The sequence below is a fragment of the Carcharodon carcharias genome, chromosome 11 (assembly GCF_017639515.1).
Source record: "Carcharodon carcharias isolate sCarCar2 chromosome 11, sCarCar2.pri, whole genome shotgun sequence".
NCBI lineage: Eukaryota > Metazoa > Chordata > Chondrichthyes > Lamniformes > Lamnidae > Carcharodon > Carcharodon carcharias.
The window spans coordinates 83,396,895-83,417,671 of record NC_054477.1 but is presented as its reverse complement, the minus strand read 5'-3'; the positions used below and the strand labels follow the sequence as shown (position 1 = coordinate 83,417,671).

The 20,777-nt window shown below is 41.9% G+C and overlaps 1 protein-coding gene across 1 annotated transcript in view; it reads left to right on the top strand.

Moving 5' to 3' along the window:
• Window positions 1–20,777, top strand: part of dlg2 (discs, large homolog 2 (Drosophila)) — a 916,179-nt gene that overhangs the window by 874,781 nt on the left and 20,621 nt on the right. Inside the window, 2 exon segments of the mRNA XM_041198640.1 lie at window positions 7,251–7,423; window positions 17,915–18,024. Coding sequence (XP_041054574.1) covers window positions 7,251–7,423; window positions 17,915–18,024 — 283 coding nt within the window.

Sequence of the window (20,777 nt, the reverse complement as noted above, 5' to 3'; positions counted from 1 at the left end):
CCTCACGCTGGTGCACGAGCTGCTTGTTGTCTCTGCGGGCTCCTCTCAGGGCACTCCGGATAATGGCAGCAGCTCCTCCACCTGTCTGCCAGTGGCTGTCGCATCTGATGAGGCTGCGATGACTGGGGAGGTGCCAGCCGTGGCACTGGCCTCCCAGGCGGGGCCAGCATAGGCTCAACTGGCCAGAGGACGACCGCCAACGTCATCAAGGCCAACAAGATAGCAAGCTGCCTCCAATGCCGGTGCCAACACTGGGTGAGCACCTCGATGTAGCACTCGCATATGTAAGTTAAAGGCACCATGAGCACAAGAGGGACAAGTCACAGGTGATTTTATGTTCATTTATGTGTACTTTATCTATACTGGTCAGAGAATGAAGATCAGAGAAGTGTATGTAAATAGTTTTGAATTGTCCACATGAGATAAATTTTGTTTTTGTAGTCATGGCCTGAGTATGCTTCACCTTTTTATTTTATTGGCGCAGGGTACACCAGAGTGTAATGCTGAACTTTATTGCACAGGCACTGAGAGTTCTTTGTGTTCAAATGAAGGTGTTCTTTCAGACATCCAGGATGGTGGAGGCAGCCCTGGCATGCATCTGAAGCTGATCTTTGGCAGCCTAGCTGAAGTAGGGTTGGATGAAGGCATCCCTGGTGTCCCTGCCTTCCTGGAGGTTACTGAGGTCTGGCTCCACGCCCTCAGCATTCTCTCACTGTGCTTCGGACTCACCACTGGACTCATCATCTGCGGCCTGTGCAGCTGCATCAAGATCCCCTTCTTCCAGTGGGTCCCCCCTTGCCAGTGCCAGATTGCGGAGACCGCAGCATGCAGCCACTATCAGTGACATCCGCTCTGGGGAGTATTGTAGTGCTCCCCCTGAACGGTCCAGGCATCAGAAGTGCATCTTCAGAAGACCTATGGTCCTCTCTACCACCACCCTCGTGGAAGCATGGCTCATATTGTAACAATTCTCTGCCTCTGTTCTTGGGTAGTGGAAAGGCTTCACGAGCCACCTCTTCAACGGATAGCCTTTGTCACCCAGCAGCCATCCATCCTGTCGGGCTGGAGCACTGAAGAGCCTCAGCACTTGGGAGTGTCTCAGGATGTACACATAATGGGAGCTGCCAGGGTACCTTGCAAAGTTTTGCAGAATCTGCACCCTGTGGTCACATACTAACTGAACGTTCATGGAGTGGAATCCCTTCTTGTTGATGAAGGCACCCAGCTGACCCACTGGCGCCTTGATAGCCACTTGTATGCAGTCGATTGCACCTTGGAGGCGGGGGAACCCAGCAATCGCTGCAAAGCCTCTGGCTGAAAGGCTTAACATTTGAGGAACATTTGAGGACTCTGGGTCTACACTCGATGGAGTTTAGAAGGAAGGGGGGGATTGATTGAAACTTACAGAATAATGAAAGGCCTGTATAGGGTGGACGTGGGGAAGTTGTTTCCATTAGTAGGAGAGACTAGGACTTGAGGGCACAGCCTCAGAGTAAAGAGAAGACCTTTTAGAACAGAGATGAAGAGAAACTTCTTTAGCCAGAGAGTGGTGAATCTATGAATTCATTGCCACAGAAGGCTGTGGCGGCCAAATCATTGAGTGTATTTAAGACCGAGAAAGATAGGTTCTTGATTGGTAAGGGGATCAAAGGTTACAGAGACAAGGCAAGAGAATGGGGTTGAAAAACTTATCAGCCCTGATTGAATGATGGAGCAGACTCAATGGGCCGAATGGCCTAATTTCTGCTCCTATGTCTTATGGTCTTATGGCTCACTCAGCTTGGCTGGCCTCGTCCATACGATAAAAAATAAAGGTCAGTACCCGCCTGAACAGAGCTTCTGTCACCAGCTTCACAAAACTGTGGACAGCTGAGACTGGGAGACTCCACACAGATCCCACACTGACCCCTGGAAAGAGCCAGAGGCATAGAAGTTGAAGGCCACTGTGACCTTCAGAGCCATGGGATGTTCTCTCCACACAGTCGGAGCTGATCTCAGGAAAATCATCTAACAGATGGAGGTCACAGCCTCCCTTGAGAGGCGGACCCTCCTTCGGCATTGCACCTTGGACATATTGAATTAGCTGCATCACTGCCTATAAACCCTGGCAGCGTGATAGTGGTGTCTTCTGCAGCTCCATCTGCCTTGGACTATCTGCTGGCCCTGCACCTCCCACAGGTCCCTCCCCTGGAAGCTGCCTCCTCTCCCTTCTGCTCCTCTCTTCCTCCTCAGAGGAGGTGCCTCCAGCGGAGACCACAATACCCTTTACCAGACTAAGGGAAGGCTGTCTGAGACCTGGATGGATCCACACAGTCAGAATCCTCCAGGGGCCTGGCAGACAGCAATGAGTCCTGGAATGAGGCCTGGAAATGCTAAGAATGAAAATGAAGCCCCAAACAGTGATGAAGCTGCCAAGTACCAAAAAGCAACCAGCTGCAAACTATCCCCAAAACTGCTCACTACTCACACTGGCAAAGCTGCTGACCCTTTTTAACCTGCCTTTGGATGAGGTTTGTGAAAATGTCGGCTGGCTGTCTGCCCGTTTTTCCCGTGCAACGAGCAGAAAATCACACGGGCAAGGAAAAATCACAGTCAATTGGATTGTTAAGGGCCTTAAGTAGCCTGTTAATTAATGGCAGGTACCGCTCCGGCATCTTGGCGCGCCCGCCAAGCAAAATATCATGTGAGTGTGCGATGATGTTGGGACCCTCAGCCGACATCATCGCGCACTATTTTACTCCGCTTGAATAGGGCGCGTGCCCGCCCGACAACGGAAAAGTTCTGCTCCTTGTTTTCTCACAAATGGACAATTCAATCAAATCAGTTTGGTGCTTTTAGATCAATTTAGTTCAGTAGTGATTACATTTCTAAGCAGAATAATGTCTATTATTTATTATACTGTTCAAAGCACATTTGGCAAGTTGACCAGTGCTTTTAAAGTACATAAAATATACAAACATGGAGGTGTAGCATATAAATGGTTATCATTATCCAATCTCACAATGTCATTGACACTGACAGATTGAGTAATCTGTCTTGAAGCTATAGCAAACAGTATAACACATTCTACTTTGTTTTCCGCTACACAAATTGCCACTTGAATACATTGTTATATTTTACAAAATATATTTTATTTTATTGCTGCAAGGATTCATTTAAGAGTAATGTGGATTAGTGGGACGTGGATGTATGCCTGCAATCACTAATATACTGTTACTAAACTCATGTGCGTTGAGAAGGCAATTGTTATGTCTATGACAGGGGAGTGGAAAAATGTGAGAAAGGATCATTCATTTCAGTACAGTTACACTTGTGGAGACAGGCAATCAGTTTCTCCCAATCCCCATCACCCTACTTTTGCAGCTCCTACCAATGGCTACCCTTCAAAGTAGTTAATTGAATTTGAAGCACTTGAGATGTTCCTTAGAGATGTAATAAGGCACTATTTAAATGTGGGTCATGTTTTCTATCTGTCATAATGAAAATCATAAGTCAAAAAACGTAAGTAACAGTGACATTGTGCATGCAATTTAAATCTGAAAAGAAATATTTATGGAGACTTGTCTTATTCCACTTCTACCTTTTTTCCCTCCCTGATTAACCAAATTATCAACCCTGACAGTCATCATCCAAACATATTCTAATGAGAAGATAGAGAAATACAGAAACAGTCTAGGCTAAGGTCGCTGCTTCATTAACATAATTATAAGGCAGGTCTGCAAAGAAGCAATTATAACTCAGCAGATGTAATCAGTTGGTGGCCATTATTGGTTTAGGATTCTGCAGCATGCAGCCAGTACACTGCTATTTTATGGGACTAGATTTCAACCCCTTTGTTCACCATGCAACAGAATTCTGATCTCAGCCTCAATGGTTGGGAAAGGTGCAGACTGGTGTTTCAGGAAAGAAGATCATCAAGCAGTTTCCCTCAACTGTTTTGCACCCATCTGCCCTGTTGGCTGGAAATTGGTATATTATCAGAAAGTAGTGACAGGAAACCTAAAATAGGAAGAAAATAAAAAGGCTTAAAGGAGATATAAAATAAATGCTTTTAGTTAACATGACTGACAAAATTGCACACATCTTGCTGTTATATTTGTACAACGAAGCTGGTTTGATGTGTTCATTGAATGGATTTTACAGCCAGTTATCACTAGCTGTTTTTAGAGATGGCATGACGGTTTTAGATCATGTACCATTGGGCTTATCTTAGCCAAAACAAAATTAATGTACATCCTTTAATGGTGATTGTTTAATAGAAGTATCCAGATGAAGGAATCATGTTGCTTAGCCAGGAGGTGTTCCCATTAACAGACTTCCATTGTAAATAAATACTGTTTCATTAAATAGATTAACACATTCTAAAGATGTAATTTACTGCTAATCAATGCATGCCAGGAAATAACCACCCTTGTGTTTGTTAAAAAGCCCACTGTGTTTTGTAAAGCTTCTTCTTCTGGCACTCAGTTATGCCGTCTAAAAAGTTATTTTTAAAGTTTGGATATTACATGATTTTACTATTGTTGTTAAAAATGATCTTGATGGTATTTTTGAATTGCTTTTATTGTAGAATACAGATACAGTATTTATTTTAAATAATGGGTTTTAAATACAAAGCAGCACAGACCAAAATATGATCATGTTGCGGACATTTTGGCCTGAATTTTCAACACAGAAATGGCCGAAGTGCCCAAAAATTGGAAGTCCCGCCCCCAAACACGGCACTTCCTATTTTCGCGGGGAGGGGATTGAGGACAGTTCACTTTTCATGCATGTGCATTTCATTGAGGCAGTTGACCATTTTAATCAGCAGCTGCCTCCATCCAAGTCAGGTTTTGATACCTTAGGAGTGTGAAACCCAAAATGTGCGCAGTAGACCTGGAAAGAGCAGGTCTGATCTTTGTGCATTTTGCTGGATAGCCAGGGCAGCTTTGGAGAGATAAAGTACCCCTTCTGATAGGATCCTAGGACTTTGGGCTAGGTCAGGTGCACTTTGGATTTATTAACAGTAGGCATGAACATGTGTAAAAAGTGCAAACTCCTTAACTGTCAAGCACATTGGAACATCGACTGACCTGTCAAAATCAACAATTAAAAGTATCAAAAGCAACTGTCAAGAGGACCTGACAAAAGTGTCAAGAGGATCTGTCAGGAGTGTCAATAAGACTTATCAAGAAGACCTGTCAAAAATGTCAAGAGGATCAGTCAAAAGCAACCATTAAAGGAAGCTATCAAGCTGTCAAGGCATTTAAAAGTCCTGCCCTTTACATCTTTGAAAAAAATGTCTGGAGTTTGAAAAAAAAAATGATTGCTTGGTATTTCATGCTGTCTGTTGACATAAGCCTGAGGATTTCCATTACTGTATTAGTACTGTATGACCGATTTCACAACCATCCATTATCATAGTAGGGTACCTGCCATTTCACAGTTTGGCCCAGATTTTTGCCACAACGAAGAGGCTCTATAACATGGCAAAACCCTGAAAATGGATGAAAGTTCTGAGTCCCACTCCCGAACCCAGCATTTCTCATCTTTGTGGGGTGGGACTTGAGTCGGTTCTGGGTTCACGCATACGCGATTCATGAAGGAAGCTGGCCATTTAAATCACCAGCTTCCTCCACTGAAATGGGATTTCGGAAGGCCAGGAGTGTGGGATCTGGAGTGTGCAGATTAGAATAGGTAAGAGGAGGTCCGAACTTGGTGGGTTCATTTGGATAGCCAGGTTATCCCTTTAGATAGGTCCCGGGACATCTTTGGGAGAGGTAAGGCACCCTTTGAGATTGTTAAAATTGAACATGATTATGCACTTTTAATGCCCAAACTCATTGGAACTATCAAGCTGTCAAAGAACTGTCCAGTTATCAAGAAATTGTCCATCTGTCCAGGAACTGTTAAACAGCTGTCCAGTTGTCAAGAAACTGTAAAAGAGCTGTCCATCTGTCAAGGAACTATAAAAGGGCTGCCCAGTTCTCAAGGAACTGTCCAATTGTCATGCAACTGTAAAATCACTGCCCAGCTGTCCAAGCTGTCAAAGTTGTCCAGGAAATGTCAGAGCTGTCAAGGAACTGTCCAACAATACTAGGTGAGCTGGCATGGGGGGAGAGTAAGTGCAAAAGGTGGTGGGTGGGAGGAGACATGGGTTCACATAAGTCAGCACCCAGCTATGGGGCAATAGAGGTATGGAGAGGGGTATGTGTTGGCATAAGGGGTATGGGGCCATGGGAGTTGGCATGAGTTAGCACTAAATTTAGCAGAGGGGCCTCTTGACTCAGCAAACCTGACCTGGGGACAAAGATCTGGGCCTTTAATTAACATCTCCAAGTCATTACTATGAATTCTAATACTTGTTGTTATGAGGCATTATGTAATTGAGGGAAGGTAAATGGGTTTTTATGAATGAGAGTGTTTTTCTCAATGTAGTGAAGTCTGCAATAGACGCTTAGAACTTTATTTTATCGAGCTTTATTTAATCTCGTCCCTGCATGGGTTCTGAGGTCTGCCCATAGTGGATACTGGGCTTGTTGGCATGGTAGGTGTGAGGGCAAAGGGTGAGATAGATGGAGGCATGGGTTGGCATAAGTTGATTTACAGGCTATAAAGGGTCATGGGAGTGGGTGCAGGGACATAGGGTAGCATGGAGAGTTCGAGGGCCATGAGGTGTGGGTACAGGGGCATAGGTTGGCATGAAGGGTATGAGGAGCCATGGGGTTGAGTACAGGGGCATAGGTTGGCATGGAGGGTAAATGGGGTTATGGGGTGGGTAAGGACATGAGGTGGCATGGGTTGGCATGGATGGGCGTGGGGAGTTTGTAGGGGGGTGAGGGCTGGAGGGATGTTTCTTGTTTTATTCCTTTGTTGTAAGTTTTGGGTTCTGTGTCAGATCCCCAAGACAAGCCTTCCACTGGCTGCCTCTGAACCCTGAGCTTCCTTACTACTTCCAGGATCACCTGCCCCATCTTCTATGATAGCCTGCCATGCACCATCACCCATACCACCCCAGCCGTGACCCCCCTCCTGGCTCAAAATCTGATGCCCGGGCAACCATTTAAAAAATTTGGGTTTACATTGCTGGGAAGTTTCTGGACTCTGTGCACCTGGTTCACAAACAAAACTCCAGGCCTTTGTTTACATATTTTTAAAGCTGAACAAAAATAAAGCTGTTGATATTGATACTAGTATTGTTATATTTTTAAGTAATTGGTTGTTTGCCATTAAATACTGACTTATGCCTTTTACCATCTTTTAAAAAGATACCACGAGACCAAAACGTGACTATGAAATGGATGGACGAGACTATCACTTCATTACCTGTAGAGATCAGATGGAAAAGGATATCCAGGAGCACAAGTTTATTGAAGCAGGACAATATAATGATAATCTGTATGGAACGAGTGTCCAGTCTGTAAAATATGTGGCTGAAAGGGTACGTTGTCTCTTTTAATTTTTTTTAAAAACAAAATTCTGGGGTGAGCGAAGGAAGTTTGGTCTTCTCAAGGTGAGGGTGGGAAATGTTCAGATTGAAAATTAGTCTTCTTTTACTGTGTCATCACCGAGCACTCTCAGGTCAAGTGTGCCCTCCATCAGAGGCGGAGCTAAATCCCTTCTAATCTTATTCTTGGGATTTTCCAGAAGCAGAATCCATTTGTTTGTGCAAATTAAAGAAATCACTTATTTTTTGCTAAGGGAATTTGACACGATATTCATGCTGAAATAGTATAGCTATTAGCCTCATTCCAAAATCCTGGCAATGTTAAAGAGAAATCAGGTTAATAAATAATCATTTGGAAAACATTTACTATCATTCTTTAAAAATTCCAAATAATCTTCTTTCAAATTGTTCAAAAAATGTGATTCAAACATTGCAAGAAAAGCTTTTAAAATTCAAATATTGATACTTTTGATTTACAAGTTTGACACAAAAATTTACATAAATAAATGACAATCAATTTGAACCAATAAATAATTACAGTATTAATAAAATATGTATACTAAAATAGATATGCTAGACTCAATTCAGCACAATTTAAAATAAAACATTAAATCAGCAGACAAACAAAGCAATTGTCAGGAATAATTTAGCAAAATGCACAAGAATAGCCATTCAACCTTTTTATAGTTAGGGATTAAAATGCTGTGCCACCTTTGGTGTCGTGTTCCTTACTCATCATGGGTCAGTCATTTCTTTCTAAACTAACTTGTTTATATACGTTATTTTGGAGCTGATTTTTTTGCTGAAATTCAGATTATTTTTCAGATTAACTCATCATATAAAAAATCACACTTCGCAGAGTTGTAAATGATTTGATGAAAACTTTGCTGGAAGTAGTTTGAAGTAATTTATTTTTATTTGTATGCTGCACACGTAGGGCAGGATATTGAGGTTGGCAGAACTCCCGACGTCACCCTGCGTCATTTCAATTTTCAGGTCGGCAGGGGCGCTACCAAATCAACTGTGCACCCGCCGACCTGTCAGCGGCCAATTGAGGCCATTGAAAAACTAATTGAGCTAATTAAAGGACTTGCCCATCCAACCTTAAGGTTGGATGTGCAGGCTGGGAGCCCTGGCAGATTTCAGAAAAAGCATGAAACCTCATCCATGGGCGAGATGAGGTTTCATGTAGGTTTTTAAAAATTTAATAAAAGTTTAATTAAAACTGATGGACATGTCCCAACTCATGTGAAAGTGTCACATGAGGGAACATGTCAGGGCAATTTTATTTTTGTACATTTAACATTTTTAAATTTGGTGCCGATCTCCCTGAGACAGCACTTAGCCTCAGGGAGATGAGTGCGCTCTTTCACGCACATGCGCAAAAGAGCGCACTGTTGGCTTAGGGAATCCCTCCCTGCCCGCACAGGGAGTGCTTGGCGCTTCCAGGAGGACATCATGCTGGGTGGGCCTTAATTGGCCTGCCCACATAAAATGGCAGCACATCCCCGATCGGGGATGCCTATTGGTTGAGCGCCCAAATGCACCCGCTCCTGAACTCCACCGCCACCCCCCCCCCCCAACCCCCACCAATGGGGGGGGAAATATTCTGCCCATAGTTGTCTGTCAGCAACAATATTAATGTGCTGTATTAACTTTCAGTGGCAAATGAATGCCATATTGTATATTAATGTATGGAACATTGGAGCAGGAGTAGGCCATTCAGCCCGTCAAGCCTGCTCCACTATTCAATTAGATCATGGCTGATCATCTACCTCAATGCCACTTGGGGAGGCGATGGTGTAGTGGTATTGTTACTGGACTAGTAATCTAGAGACGCAGGGTAATGCTTTGGGGACCCAGGCTCGAATCCTGACATGGACGATGTTGGAATTTGAGTTCAGTAAAAATCTAGAGTTAAAGGTCTAATGATGACCATGAAACCATTGTTGATTGTTGTAAAAACCCATCTGGTTCACTGACTGTCCTTTAGGGAAGGAAATCTGCTGGCCTACATGTGACTCCAGACCCACAGCAATGTGGTTGACCCTTAAATGCCCTCTGAACAAGGGCAATTCAGGATGGACAATAAATGCTTGCCTAGTAAGCCACATTCACGTCCTACGAATGAATAAAAAAATCTTTCCCACGCCATCTCCATATCCTTTTATATCATTAGTCTCCAGAAATCTATTGATTTCTGTTTTGAACATGCTTAATAGTTGAGCTTCCACAGACCTCTGGGATAGGGAATTCCAAAGATTCACCACCCTCTGAGTGAAGAAGTACCTCCTCATCTGAGTCTTAAATGGCCTATCACTTATCCTGAGATTATTTCCCCTTTTTTTAGACTCATAAGCCAGAAGAAACATCTTACCTACATCCACCCTATCATGCCCTGTAAGAATTTTGTAAGTTTTAATGAGGTCACCCTGATTCTTCGAAACTCGAGGGAATACAGACCTAAACTACCCAGTCTCTCCTCATAAGACAGTCCCCCATTCCCAGGGTTAATGTCGTGAACGTCCGTTGCACTCCCACTACGGTATGGATATGTTTCCTTAGATAAGATGTAACAAATCAAGGGTTAGAGTCAAGCCAGGAGAGCAAAATAGTAATAAGAGAAATGAGGGTCAGAGAACGGCAGGAAGGGACAAAAAATTAAGGATACACCAACAGTCAAGACCAGATGTTACATAGATAACAAAAAGATAAAACTAAAAGCTCTGCACCTGAATATGCATAGCATTCATAACAAAATAAATGAATTTATAGTGCACATTGAAGTAAATAAATATGATCTGATAGCTAGCATGGAGATGTGGCTGCAGGATCTCAAGGACTGAGTACTGAGGGGTATATGACATTCAAGAAGAATAGGAAGCTAGGTAAAGGTGGGGGGGTGCCCAAGAATGGCAGAGGTGCAATAGTTAGAGATGATCTTGGTCCAGGAGATCAGAATAAAGAATTGGTTTGGATGGAGATGAGGAATAGTAGGGTAAAGAAGTCACTAGTGGGAGTGGTCCACGGGCCCCTTAATAGCAACCGCAACAGCAACAGCAACAATGTGGGACAAAGTATACAAGAAGAAATATTGGGTGCTTGTGATAAAGGGATGGCAATAATCATGGCTGACTTTAATCTACATATTAACTGGAAAAATCAAACTAGCAGTGATGGCCTGGATAAGGAGTTCATAGAATGCTTTCAAGATCGTTTCTTAGAGCAGCATATTCTGGAACTAACCAGAGCACAGGTTATATTAGATTTGGTATTGTGAAATGTGGCAGGATTAATTAATGACCTCAGAGCAGAGTAAAGGCACCTCTAGGTAGCAGCGACCACAATATGATTGAATATTACATCCAGTTTGAAAGGGAGAAGTGGGTCTATGACTGGTATTTTAAAGTTAAATAAGGGCAACTATGTGATATGAAAGCTGAGCCCGCTAAAGTGAACTGGGATACTAGGCTAGAGGATAGATCAATACAAGAGCAAGGTAGACATTTAAGGGGCTATTTCAAAACGCTCAGAATAAGTATATTCCTACTATAAAGAAAAATTCTAAGGGGAGGGCTCAACATCCGTGATTAACTAAAGAAGTTAAAGGAAAGCATCAATCTTAAGGAAAAATCATATAACTGCACAAAGAAGAGTGGCAGAACAGGTGATTGGTCAGGATATAAAGAACAGCAGAGAATGACTAAAACATTAATCAGGAGAAAGAAATTAGAGTATGAGAGGAAGCTAGCTATAAATGTAAAATTGGATGGCAGGAGTTTCTTAAGATATTTAAAATGGAAAAGAGTAAGTAATGTGAGTGTCGGTCCTCTAGAGAATGACAATCAACAGAGAACTGGTACTGAGTAAATTGTTGGAGCTGCGGGCTGACATGTGCCCAGGTCCTGATGGACTTTGTCCTAGGTCTTAAAAGAAGTGGCCAGTGAGATAGTTGTTGCACTGGTTTTAATTTTCTGAAACTTCCTAGACTCAAGGAAGATCCCATTAGATTGGAAGATAGCAAATGTAATTTCATTATTCAAAAAGGGAGGGAGACAGAAAGTGGGAAACTACAGGATGGTTAGTTTAACATTTGTCGTAGGGAAAATGTTAGAAACTATTGTTGAAGAAGCTATAGCAGGGCACTTGGATAAGTTCAAGGTAATCAGGCAGAGTCAACATGGTTTTGTGAAAGGGAAATCATGTTTAACTAACTTATTAGAGTTCTTTGAGGAATTAACATGTGCTGTGGATAAAGGGGAACTGGTGGATGTGCTGTACTTAGATTTCCAGAAGGCATTTGATAAAATGCCACATCAAAGATCATTGCAGAAAATAAAAGCTCATGGTATAGGGATTAACATATTGGCATAGAAAGAAGATTGGCTAGCTAACAAGAAGCAGAGAGTAGGCATAAATGGGTCTTTTTCAGGTTGGCAAAGTGTAGCGAGTAGTGTGCCACAGGAATCAGTGCTCAGACCTCAACTGTTTACAATTTATAATTTGCTTGGATGAAGGGATGGATAGGATGATTGCTAAATTTGCTGATGATACAAAGATAGGTAGGAAAATAAGTTGTGAAGAGGACATAAGGAGGCTATAAAAAGATATAGATAGATTAAGTTAGATTAAGTGAGTGGGCAAAGATCTGACAAAGGTAGTATAATGTAGGAAAATGTGAAATTGTTCATTTTGGTAGGACGAAAAAAGTGAAGCATATTATCTAAATGGCAAGAGTTTGCAGAGCTCTGAAATGCAAAGAGATCTGGTTATCTTAGTGCATGAATCACATTGTATGCAAGTGCAGCAAATAATTAAGAAAGCTAATAGAATGTTATCGTTCATTGTGAGGGGAATTGAATACAAAAGTAGGGAGGTTATGCTTCATTTATACAGAGCACGAGTGAGACCACATCAGGAGTACTGTGTATAGTATTGGTCACCTTATTTAAGGAAGGATGTAAATGCATTGGAAGAAGTTCAGAGGTTTACCAGACTAATACCTGGAATGGGCATGTTATCTTATGAGGAAAGGTTGGACGGGATAGGCTTGCATCTGCTGGAATTTAGAAGAGTAAGAGGCGACTTGATTGAAACATGTAAGATCCTGAGGGGTCTTGAAAGATTGGATGTGTAGAGAATGTTTCCTCTTGTGTGAGGATCGAGAACCAGGGGTCACTGTTTAAAAATAAGGGGTCACCCATTTAAAATGGAGATGAGGCAAAATTGTTTCTCTCAGAGGGTTATGAGTCTTTGGAACTCTCTTCCTGAAAAGGCAGAGTCTTTGAATATTTTTAAGACAGAGGTAGATTGAGTCTTGGTAAGCAAGGGGATGATAGGTTATTGGGGGTAGTTGGGATGCATATTTGAGGTAAATATCAGATCAGCCATGATCTTATGAAATGACACAGTGGGCTCAAGGGGTCGAATGGCCTACTCCTCCTCCTTGTTTGTATATTTGAATGTTCATATGTTAATAATAGATAATAAGGAAATGGCGGATGAAATGAACAAATATTTTGCTTCTGTCTTCACCATAGTGGAAACAGAAAGCATTCCAGCAATTGCTGTAAATCAGGAGATGGAAGGGAGAGGGGAACTTGGTGAAACAACAATCACTAGGGGAAGCAGAACTGAGCAAACTGACGGAGCTGCAGGCTGACAAGTCTCTGGGCCCTGATGGACTTCATCCTAGGGTCTTAGAAGAGGTGGCTTCTGAGGTAGCAGATGCATTGGTGTTAATTTTCCAAAATTCTCCAGATTCCAGAAAGGCTCCATCAGACTGGAAGGTAGCAAATTATTCAATCTATTCAAGAAAGGAGGGAGGCAGAAAACAGGAAGCTATAGGCCAGTTAGCTTGATGTCTGTTGTAGGGAGAGTGTTAGAATCAGTCATTAAGGAGGCTATAGTTGGACACTTAGAAAAATTCAAGGTAATCTGAAAAAATCAACATGGTTCTGTGAAAGGGAAAGCATGTTTAACCAATTTATTGGAGTTCTTTGAAGAACTAACATTCGCTTTGGATAAAGGGGAGCCTGAAGACATACTGTACTTGGATTTCCAGGAGGCATTTGATAAAGTGTCACATCAAAGGTTATTGCAGAAAATAAAAGCTCATGGTGTAGGGGGATACATTAGCGTGGATAGAAGATTGTCTGGCTGGCAGAAAACAGAGAGTATGCATAAATGGATCTTTTTCTGAGTAGCAGGATATGACAAGTAGAATCCCACAGAGGTCTGTGCTGGGGCCTCAACTTTTTATAATTTATATCAATGGCTTAGATGAGGGGAGCAAAGTCATGGTAGCTAAACTTGCAGATGACACAAAGATAGGTAGGAAAGTATGTTGTGAAGAGGACATTAGGAGACTGCAGACAGATATAGATAGGTTGAATGAATGGGCAAAAATGTGGCAGATTGAGTATAATGTGGGAAAATGTGAACTTTGGCAGGAAGAATAATAAAGCATAGGATTACTTACACAGAGAATGACTGTAGAATTCCAAGGTGCTAACGAATCTAGGGGCTGAATTCCGCCCCCCCCCCCCCCCCCCCCCCCCCGCCCCCCATGCCCCCCCCACCATCACAGGGTCTTGTGTGGCGGCGGGTGCAAACCCGTTTGGCGCCCCCAATCGGGGACGCACCGCCATCTTACATGGGAGGGCCAAGTAAGGCCCATCCAGCGTGACGCTCGCCGGAAGTGCTGAGTGCTCCCTAGCAGGCGGGGGGGGTGGACTCCCTGAGCAATACATGGAGGTGCCTCAGGGAGATCGGTTTGACATATGTAAATTTAAATAAAGGGAAATAAAAACTTTTAAAACATGCCCCCTTATGTGACAGTGTCACATAAGCTGAGACATGTGAAAGAATTATTTTTAAAATTTTTAATGACTTTCAAAACACTTCATGAAACCTCATTCCACCCGTGGATGAGCTTTCATGAAAAACGTGAAGGCCGCCTGGGCTCTTCGCCTGCCCACCAACCTTAAGGTTGGATGGTCAGCTCAGCAAATTGAATTAATTACTATTTACATGGCCTTAATAGGCCTTTGACAGTTTGGAGGGTGTGCAGCCAAGTCAGCTATGCGCCCGCTGAACTGAAAACCTAAAAGACACATGGTGACATCAGGACGCCTGCCCGACGTCACCGCACATCATTTTACACATCGGCAAGTGGGCCTCGCCCCCGCTCGCCGACCAGAGAATTCTGCCCTAGGTTTTCTAGTGCGTGAATCACAAAAAGTTAGTATGCAGATACAGGAAATAATTATGAAGGCTAAAGGAATGGTATCCTTTATTACGAATGGAATTGAACATAAAAGTAAGGATGTTCTGCTTCAGTTATACAGGGTATTAGTGAGACCACATCTCAAATACTGTGTGCAGTTTTGGTCTCTTTATTTAAGGAAGTATGTAAATCCATTGGAGGTGGTTCAGAGAAGCTTTACTAGATTGATACCTGGAATGAGCGGGTTGCCTTATGAGGAATGGTTAGACAAACTGGGCTTATTTCCATTGGAGTTTAGAAGATTGAGGGATGACTCGATTAAATATATGAGAGCCTGAACAATCTTGATGAGGTGGATGGAGAAAGGATGCTTTCTCTTGTGGGTGAGTCCAAAGCTAGGGGACACTGTTTTAAAATTAAGGGTCACCCTTTTAGGACAGAGATGAGGAGAATTCTTTTTCTCTCAGAGGACTGTGCGACTTTGAAACTCGTTGCCTCAGAAGGCAGTGGAGGCGGTGTCATTGAATACTTTTAAGGTGGAAGTAGATAGATTCTTCTTAAGCAATGGAATCAAAGATTATTGGAGGTAGATGGAAATTTGGAATTCAAAACACAAACAGATCAGTCACGATCTTATTCAATGGCGGAGCAGTATCGAGGGGCCGAATGGCCTACTTCTGCTCTGATTTCATATGTTCATATAAGGGAACCAAAACTATACATAATACTCCGGGCAAGACCTCTATACAACTGTAGCAAGACATCTTTACTCCTGTACTCTAATCCCCTTGTGATGAAGGCCAACATACCATTTACCTTCCTAATTGCTTGTCACACCTGCATGCTAACTTTTAGTGACTCATGAACAAGGACACCCAGGTGCCTTTGAACACCTGCACTTCCCAACCTCTTGCCATATAAGAAATATTCTGCCTTCACATTTATTCATCTTATATTCCATCTGCCACGTTCTAGCCTATTCACTTAGCCTATCCAACTCCTCTTGAAGCCTCCTTGCATCCACCTCACAACTTACATTCCCAACCAGTTGGTGTCATCAGCAAATTTGGAAATATTACAATTGGTCCCCATGTCCAAATCATCTATATAGATTTTGAACAGCTGTTGACCTAGCACTGATCCTTGCAGTACCCAACGAGTAACAGCCTGAGAATGGTCCATTTATTCCTACTCCCTGCTTTCTGTCTGTTAACCAATTCTTAATCCATACTAGTATATTTCCCCCAATCCCATGTGCTCTAATTTTATTTACTAACCTCCAGTGTGGGTCCTTATCAAAAGCCTTCTGAAAATCCAAATACACCACACCCACTCTTTTATCAATGCTACAAGTAATATCCTCAAAAAACTCCAATACGTTTGTCAAACATGACTTCCCTTTCATAAATCCATGTTGACTCTGCCCAATTTTATAATTATTTTCTAAATGTCCAGTTATCACACCCTTTAGAATAGATTTTAACATTTTCTCTACTACTGACATTAAACTAACAGGCCTGTAGTTCTCTCTCTTCCAACCTACTTAAATAGTGGGGTTACATTTGCTACTTTCCAGTCCACAGGAATCTTTCCAGAATCTATCGAATTTAGAAAGATAACCACCAATGCATCCACTATCTCTCTTACCACCTCATTCAACACTCTGGGGTGAAGCTCATTGGGTCCAGGGGATTTAGCAACATTCAATCCAGTTAAATTAATAAGTACTACCTATTTACTAATACTAATTTCTTTTAGCTCCTCAGTTCCACAAGTCCCTTGGTCACCTAGTATTTCTGGAAGATTCTCTGTATCTTCTTCTGTGAAGACAGATGCAATATAACTGTTTGGTATCTCTGCCATTTTCCTGTTCTCCACTATAAATTCTCCAGTCCCCACCTGTAATGGGCCCACATTTATCCTAGCTAACCTTTTCCTTTTCATATACATAAAGAAGCTTTTACAGTCTACCTTTATGTTCCTTGCTAGTTTGCATTCATATTCTCTTTTTCCTTTCTTAATCAGTTTCTTGGTCCTCCTTTGCTGGGTTCTAAATTGCTCCCAATCCTCAGGTTTACCACTTTTTCTGGCATCCTTATCAAAAGCCATCTGAAAATCCAAATCCAAAGTCACTTCCTTTGATCTGATGCAAACTGATTCTACGTCTTGATTCCTCAATCTCTTTCTAATGTACTGACCTCAACCCTTATTAAGAATGCTACCTCACCTCCTTTTCCTTTTTGCCTATCCCTTCTAAATGCTGAATATCCTTGAATATTCAGTTCCCAATTTTAGTCACCCTATAGCCTGTCACCATGGGATTTTACACTTGGATTTAATTAGAGAGTCATTTTTGTGCAGTTCCCTCAACAGGAGATCTGGGACCTATATGAACAGGGCAAGCAACGTGTATCTACTTGACCAATCAGGTTGAAGAATCATTAAACAGCAGCGCAGACACTGCACCATGAATTGTCAGCTGGAATATTTAATTCAATGTCAATTCAAGTACAGGATACAAATTAAAGAAAACGAAAGATTGGATTGAGAGAAAGATGTATGAGACAAAGAATAAGTTTTTTTTTAAAACTTCAAGAGAAAATTAGAATTTGATGGATGAGGCTTCACATTTTTAAAAGTTAATTTTCAGTATGCCAAAGAGGTTGTTTGACAAACTTATCATGGATTTAAGAATTGACTAACTCTGGAATGGGCAAACCCTAACTTTATCTGGTGGCATAGTGGGTATAAGGGCTGGATGTTGGCGTAGAAATATCAGTGAGACTAGTACGATAAAAATTTAGGGCTTGCCAGTTGCAGTGCAATTTCCTGATTTCCTCAGTTAACTGAGCATTTGCAGTCGCTGGAAGTTGCTCTCCAATTTACACTTTAATAACAGGGAACACTGTTAACCTCATCGTTATTTCTAAAGCAAAATCCAGCCAATCGTCTTTAAGTTTGTACATTCATATTCAGAACCATTACTTAATTATTCTTTAAATAAAACTACACAGGTAGATTTACTTTATGGTCTTTTGATTAAAGGGGAGGCATCAAATGGCTACAGTAAATCATTTATAAATGATTTTCTGGCCATTTTTAAACACAAGTGCAAATTATTGTGCATGTTATTCATTCATACTTGTTACTTCAAAAAATAAATGATATATTGTAGCTTAGGGTTTCTTACCAGTTTTTAGTCAGTCGAAAAAATTTTGCTGTGTTAAGTATAACAAGCTATTTCTTATCTCCTTTAGGGCAAACATTGCATACTCGATGTTTCAGGAAATGCTATAAAACGGTTACAAATTGCACAACTTTATCCCATTGCTATTTTTATCAAACCAGTGTCTGTGGAGTCATTACTGTAAGTAGTTTGCTCCTTCCCTGGTAATGATATTCAGTGTTTAATACCATAGATTAGGTAAACCGAATGCCTCTGCTTTTAGTGGTCAAATCTCAAAATCCGCAATTGTGTGGTGCTTTATTTTGTCTCAGAAACATCTCAAAACACTTCATATGTGGTGAAGCCCTGTAACACGGTGTTTGCCTAATTGGACATTTGGGTATTTGCCTGTCTTGCTGAATTATGATTTGTTTCCACTTATTTACAGCCTGTGAATACGTATAATACAAGATTGCAATCTCAGTATGATCCATGTTGGGTTAACTCACTTAATGCCTGAGATTGATCCAAGTCAAATTCAGATGTATCTGACACTTAAACTAATAATAAACAGTATTACAAACGAACATTGAAAAGTAGGTTTTGCACTTACATGTCACTATTTTCCACAATCTCCCATTAGGTTTCCATCAATGTCATGGCTACTAAGGGCCTTGAAAATAACACCCCCAACCACCCCCCCCCCAACCACCCCCGCCAGATACCATCAGTGACAGGATTGAAAGGGAGTCAGGGTGGGATTAAACCAGCAATTGCATGAAATGCGACCCTAATCCATCACGCATGTGCCCGCTGCCATTTTTACAGCAGCAAGTCAGTGACTATCAGTGGGGAACTTCATTGACACATTTAAATCGGGTTCCCACAATGCAATTTAAAATTAACTGTGGCTGGGCTTCCAGAAGTTGAGAAATCCAGTAGTGACACGGAGGCTCCTCAATGAAGCCTTTGACCTCCCCTTGCCAATCTCTGACCTCCAGCCCTTCCAATCCTAATGTCCTCTCTCTCCCTGGAGCCCCAATATCCTCTCTGCACCACAATGTCCAATCTCCCACCTCCACCCCAATGCAATATCCACCCTTCTCAGTCTCAGCTGCCCACTGGGATAAAAAAAACATTATAACTAAGGCCTGCCATTAATTTGGCAGGACCTCCTTGCTGGGTCCTTTGGTCATTTTTGGCCTTTGTCACAACCTCCCCACTGCTGTAAATATCGGGGCCAGCGGCTGCTTTCTGGTTGGAAACCTGGAGGCGGATCCATTTGTTGGTGGTCTACATCTACTTGTCTATCAGTCAAGCACTGTACATGTGATACATTGTGATACATATATGAATATCATCTTAGTCTAACCTCATCAAGTTTAGGTCATGTATGCATGATCTACTTGTTCCAAGTTCCTTGGGATAATGCAAAGAATTTTGGCTGGCCTACCATTATCAAGATTACATTTTGATTTCAGCTTCCCAATACAGAATCTCAGGAGTCCAAAAACCAGATCCTGAAAAAAACAAATTTCAACGCTGACTGTGGCTTGTTCCCCACAGCAGTATCAATGGCAGAGCTCTTTAGCAATCAGTAATTAAATAAACTGCAGGGTGCTTCATGCCACTGCACAGCCCGAGAGCAAGTGGTCCTTTCACTGGTTGAAAATTAGTGCCACATAAAATCTTAAATTTGAGCATTATGCTATCAAATAACAGCATTTCACCAAAGCTAGAAAAAGAAAATTAATTTCACGTTATATATACAAAAATAAGTGATGATATAATAATTAAAATGTCATTTCACATCAAAAAGTATGACTAGCAAATTCTGCTAGATATAGGATGATACATTATGTGAATAAAGCCTTTTCGGGCCAGACTGCACATACTGTGGCAACAGCTTGCACCTCCCTAAGTCAATGTAATTGGCTTCAGGCTGCTAATAATGCTTGTAAGAAAAAATCTGTCAGTTTGCACAAGTTCATTCCAGATGAAGAATTTTCTTTGTTTAAAGATTCATGGTAGTAGTGGCAAATGGCCATGGATTCCTTGGCAGAATTTTCAGGTTGGCATACGGGCACAGGCCTGACCTGCCCGAATGTAAATAGTACTTGATGACATCAGGCGAGCATCCTGACATCATCCCACGCTCATATGATATTTCGGTCAGCGGACGCACTTTAAGCCCATTAAAGTTGTAATTGTCCCCAATTTTTCATTGTCGCTCCAACCTCAGAGTTGGCGGACGCGCGAATCGACTAGGCGGTCTTTGCATTTTTCATGAAACTTCATCCAAGGGCAGGATGAGGTTTCCATTATTAAATAAAAAAATTAAAATCTATGAACAGAATTTTTATAATGTATATGTTCACATGATTGGTTGTGTTGCTTGGACATTTTTGTTCTGATTTTAAAATCTTTATTTAATACTTTTGAAGTCTTCAGCTCCCTGAGGCAGCTCTCTGCCTTCAGGGAGCTTTCATTCAGCGCTCACCCGCACCCACGCTTATGTCAGCACCCACCCTCCTCCCACCCTTACCCAGCAGTGCTGAGCATTTCACCATGCGCTTCACGCTGGCCAGCCATTAAGGCCAGCCAGCGTGAAGTAACGATTGGGGGCTGATCACGGCCAGTGGTCCGTTCCTCAGCCGCTCCCAGACCCACCGATTGCACCCACTAACCTGAAAATTCTGCCCATGGATCATTTATTTTATTGAAAAGGTGCTCAGGATTACTGCTAGTGCACTTATGCAGCATCACCTTCCTGCACCTTTACTTTGGTTAAAGTTTTGCTGACAGATGTGCACAGGTATTGTACTTTCATATATTCCTCATGATTCACTATTTAAGCCGTTAGCTAATGCCCAGAATTCTAAATTCTTTGTGCACCTTTGAAAGCAGCTAATTTAAAACTTCTAGTTTAAAGCATCTGTAAGAGTGTTTTGTAT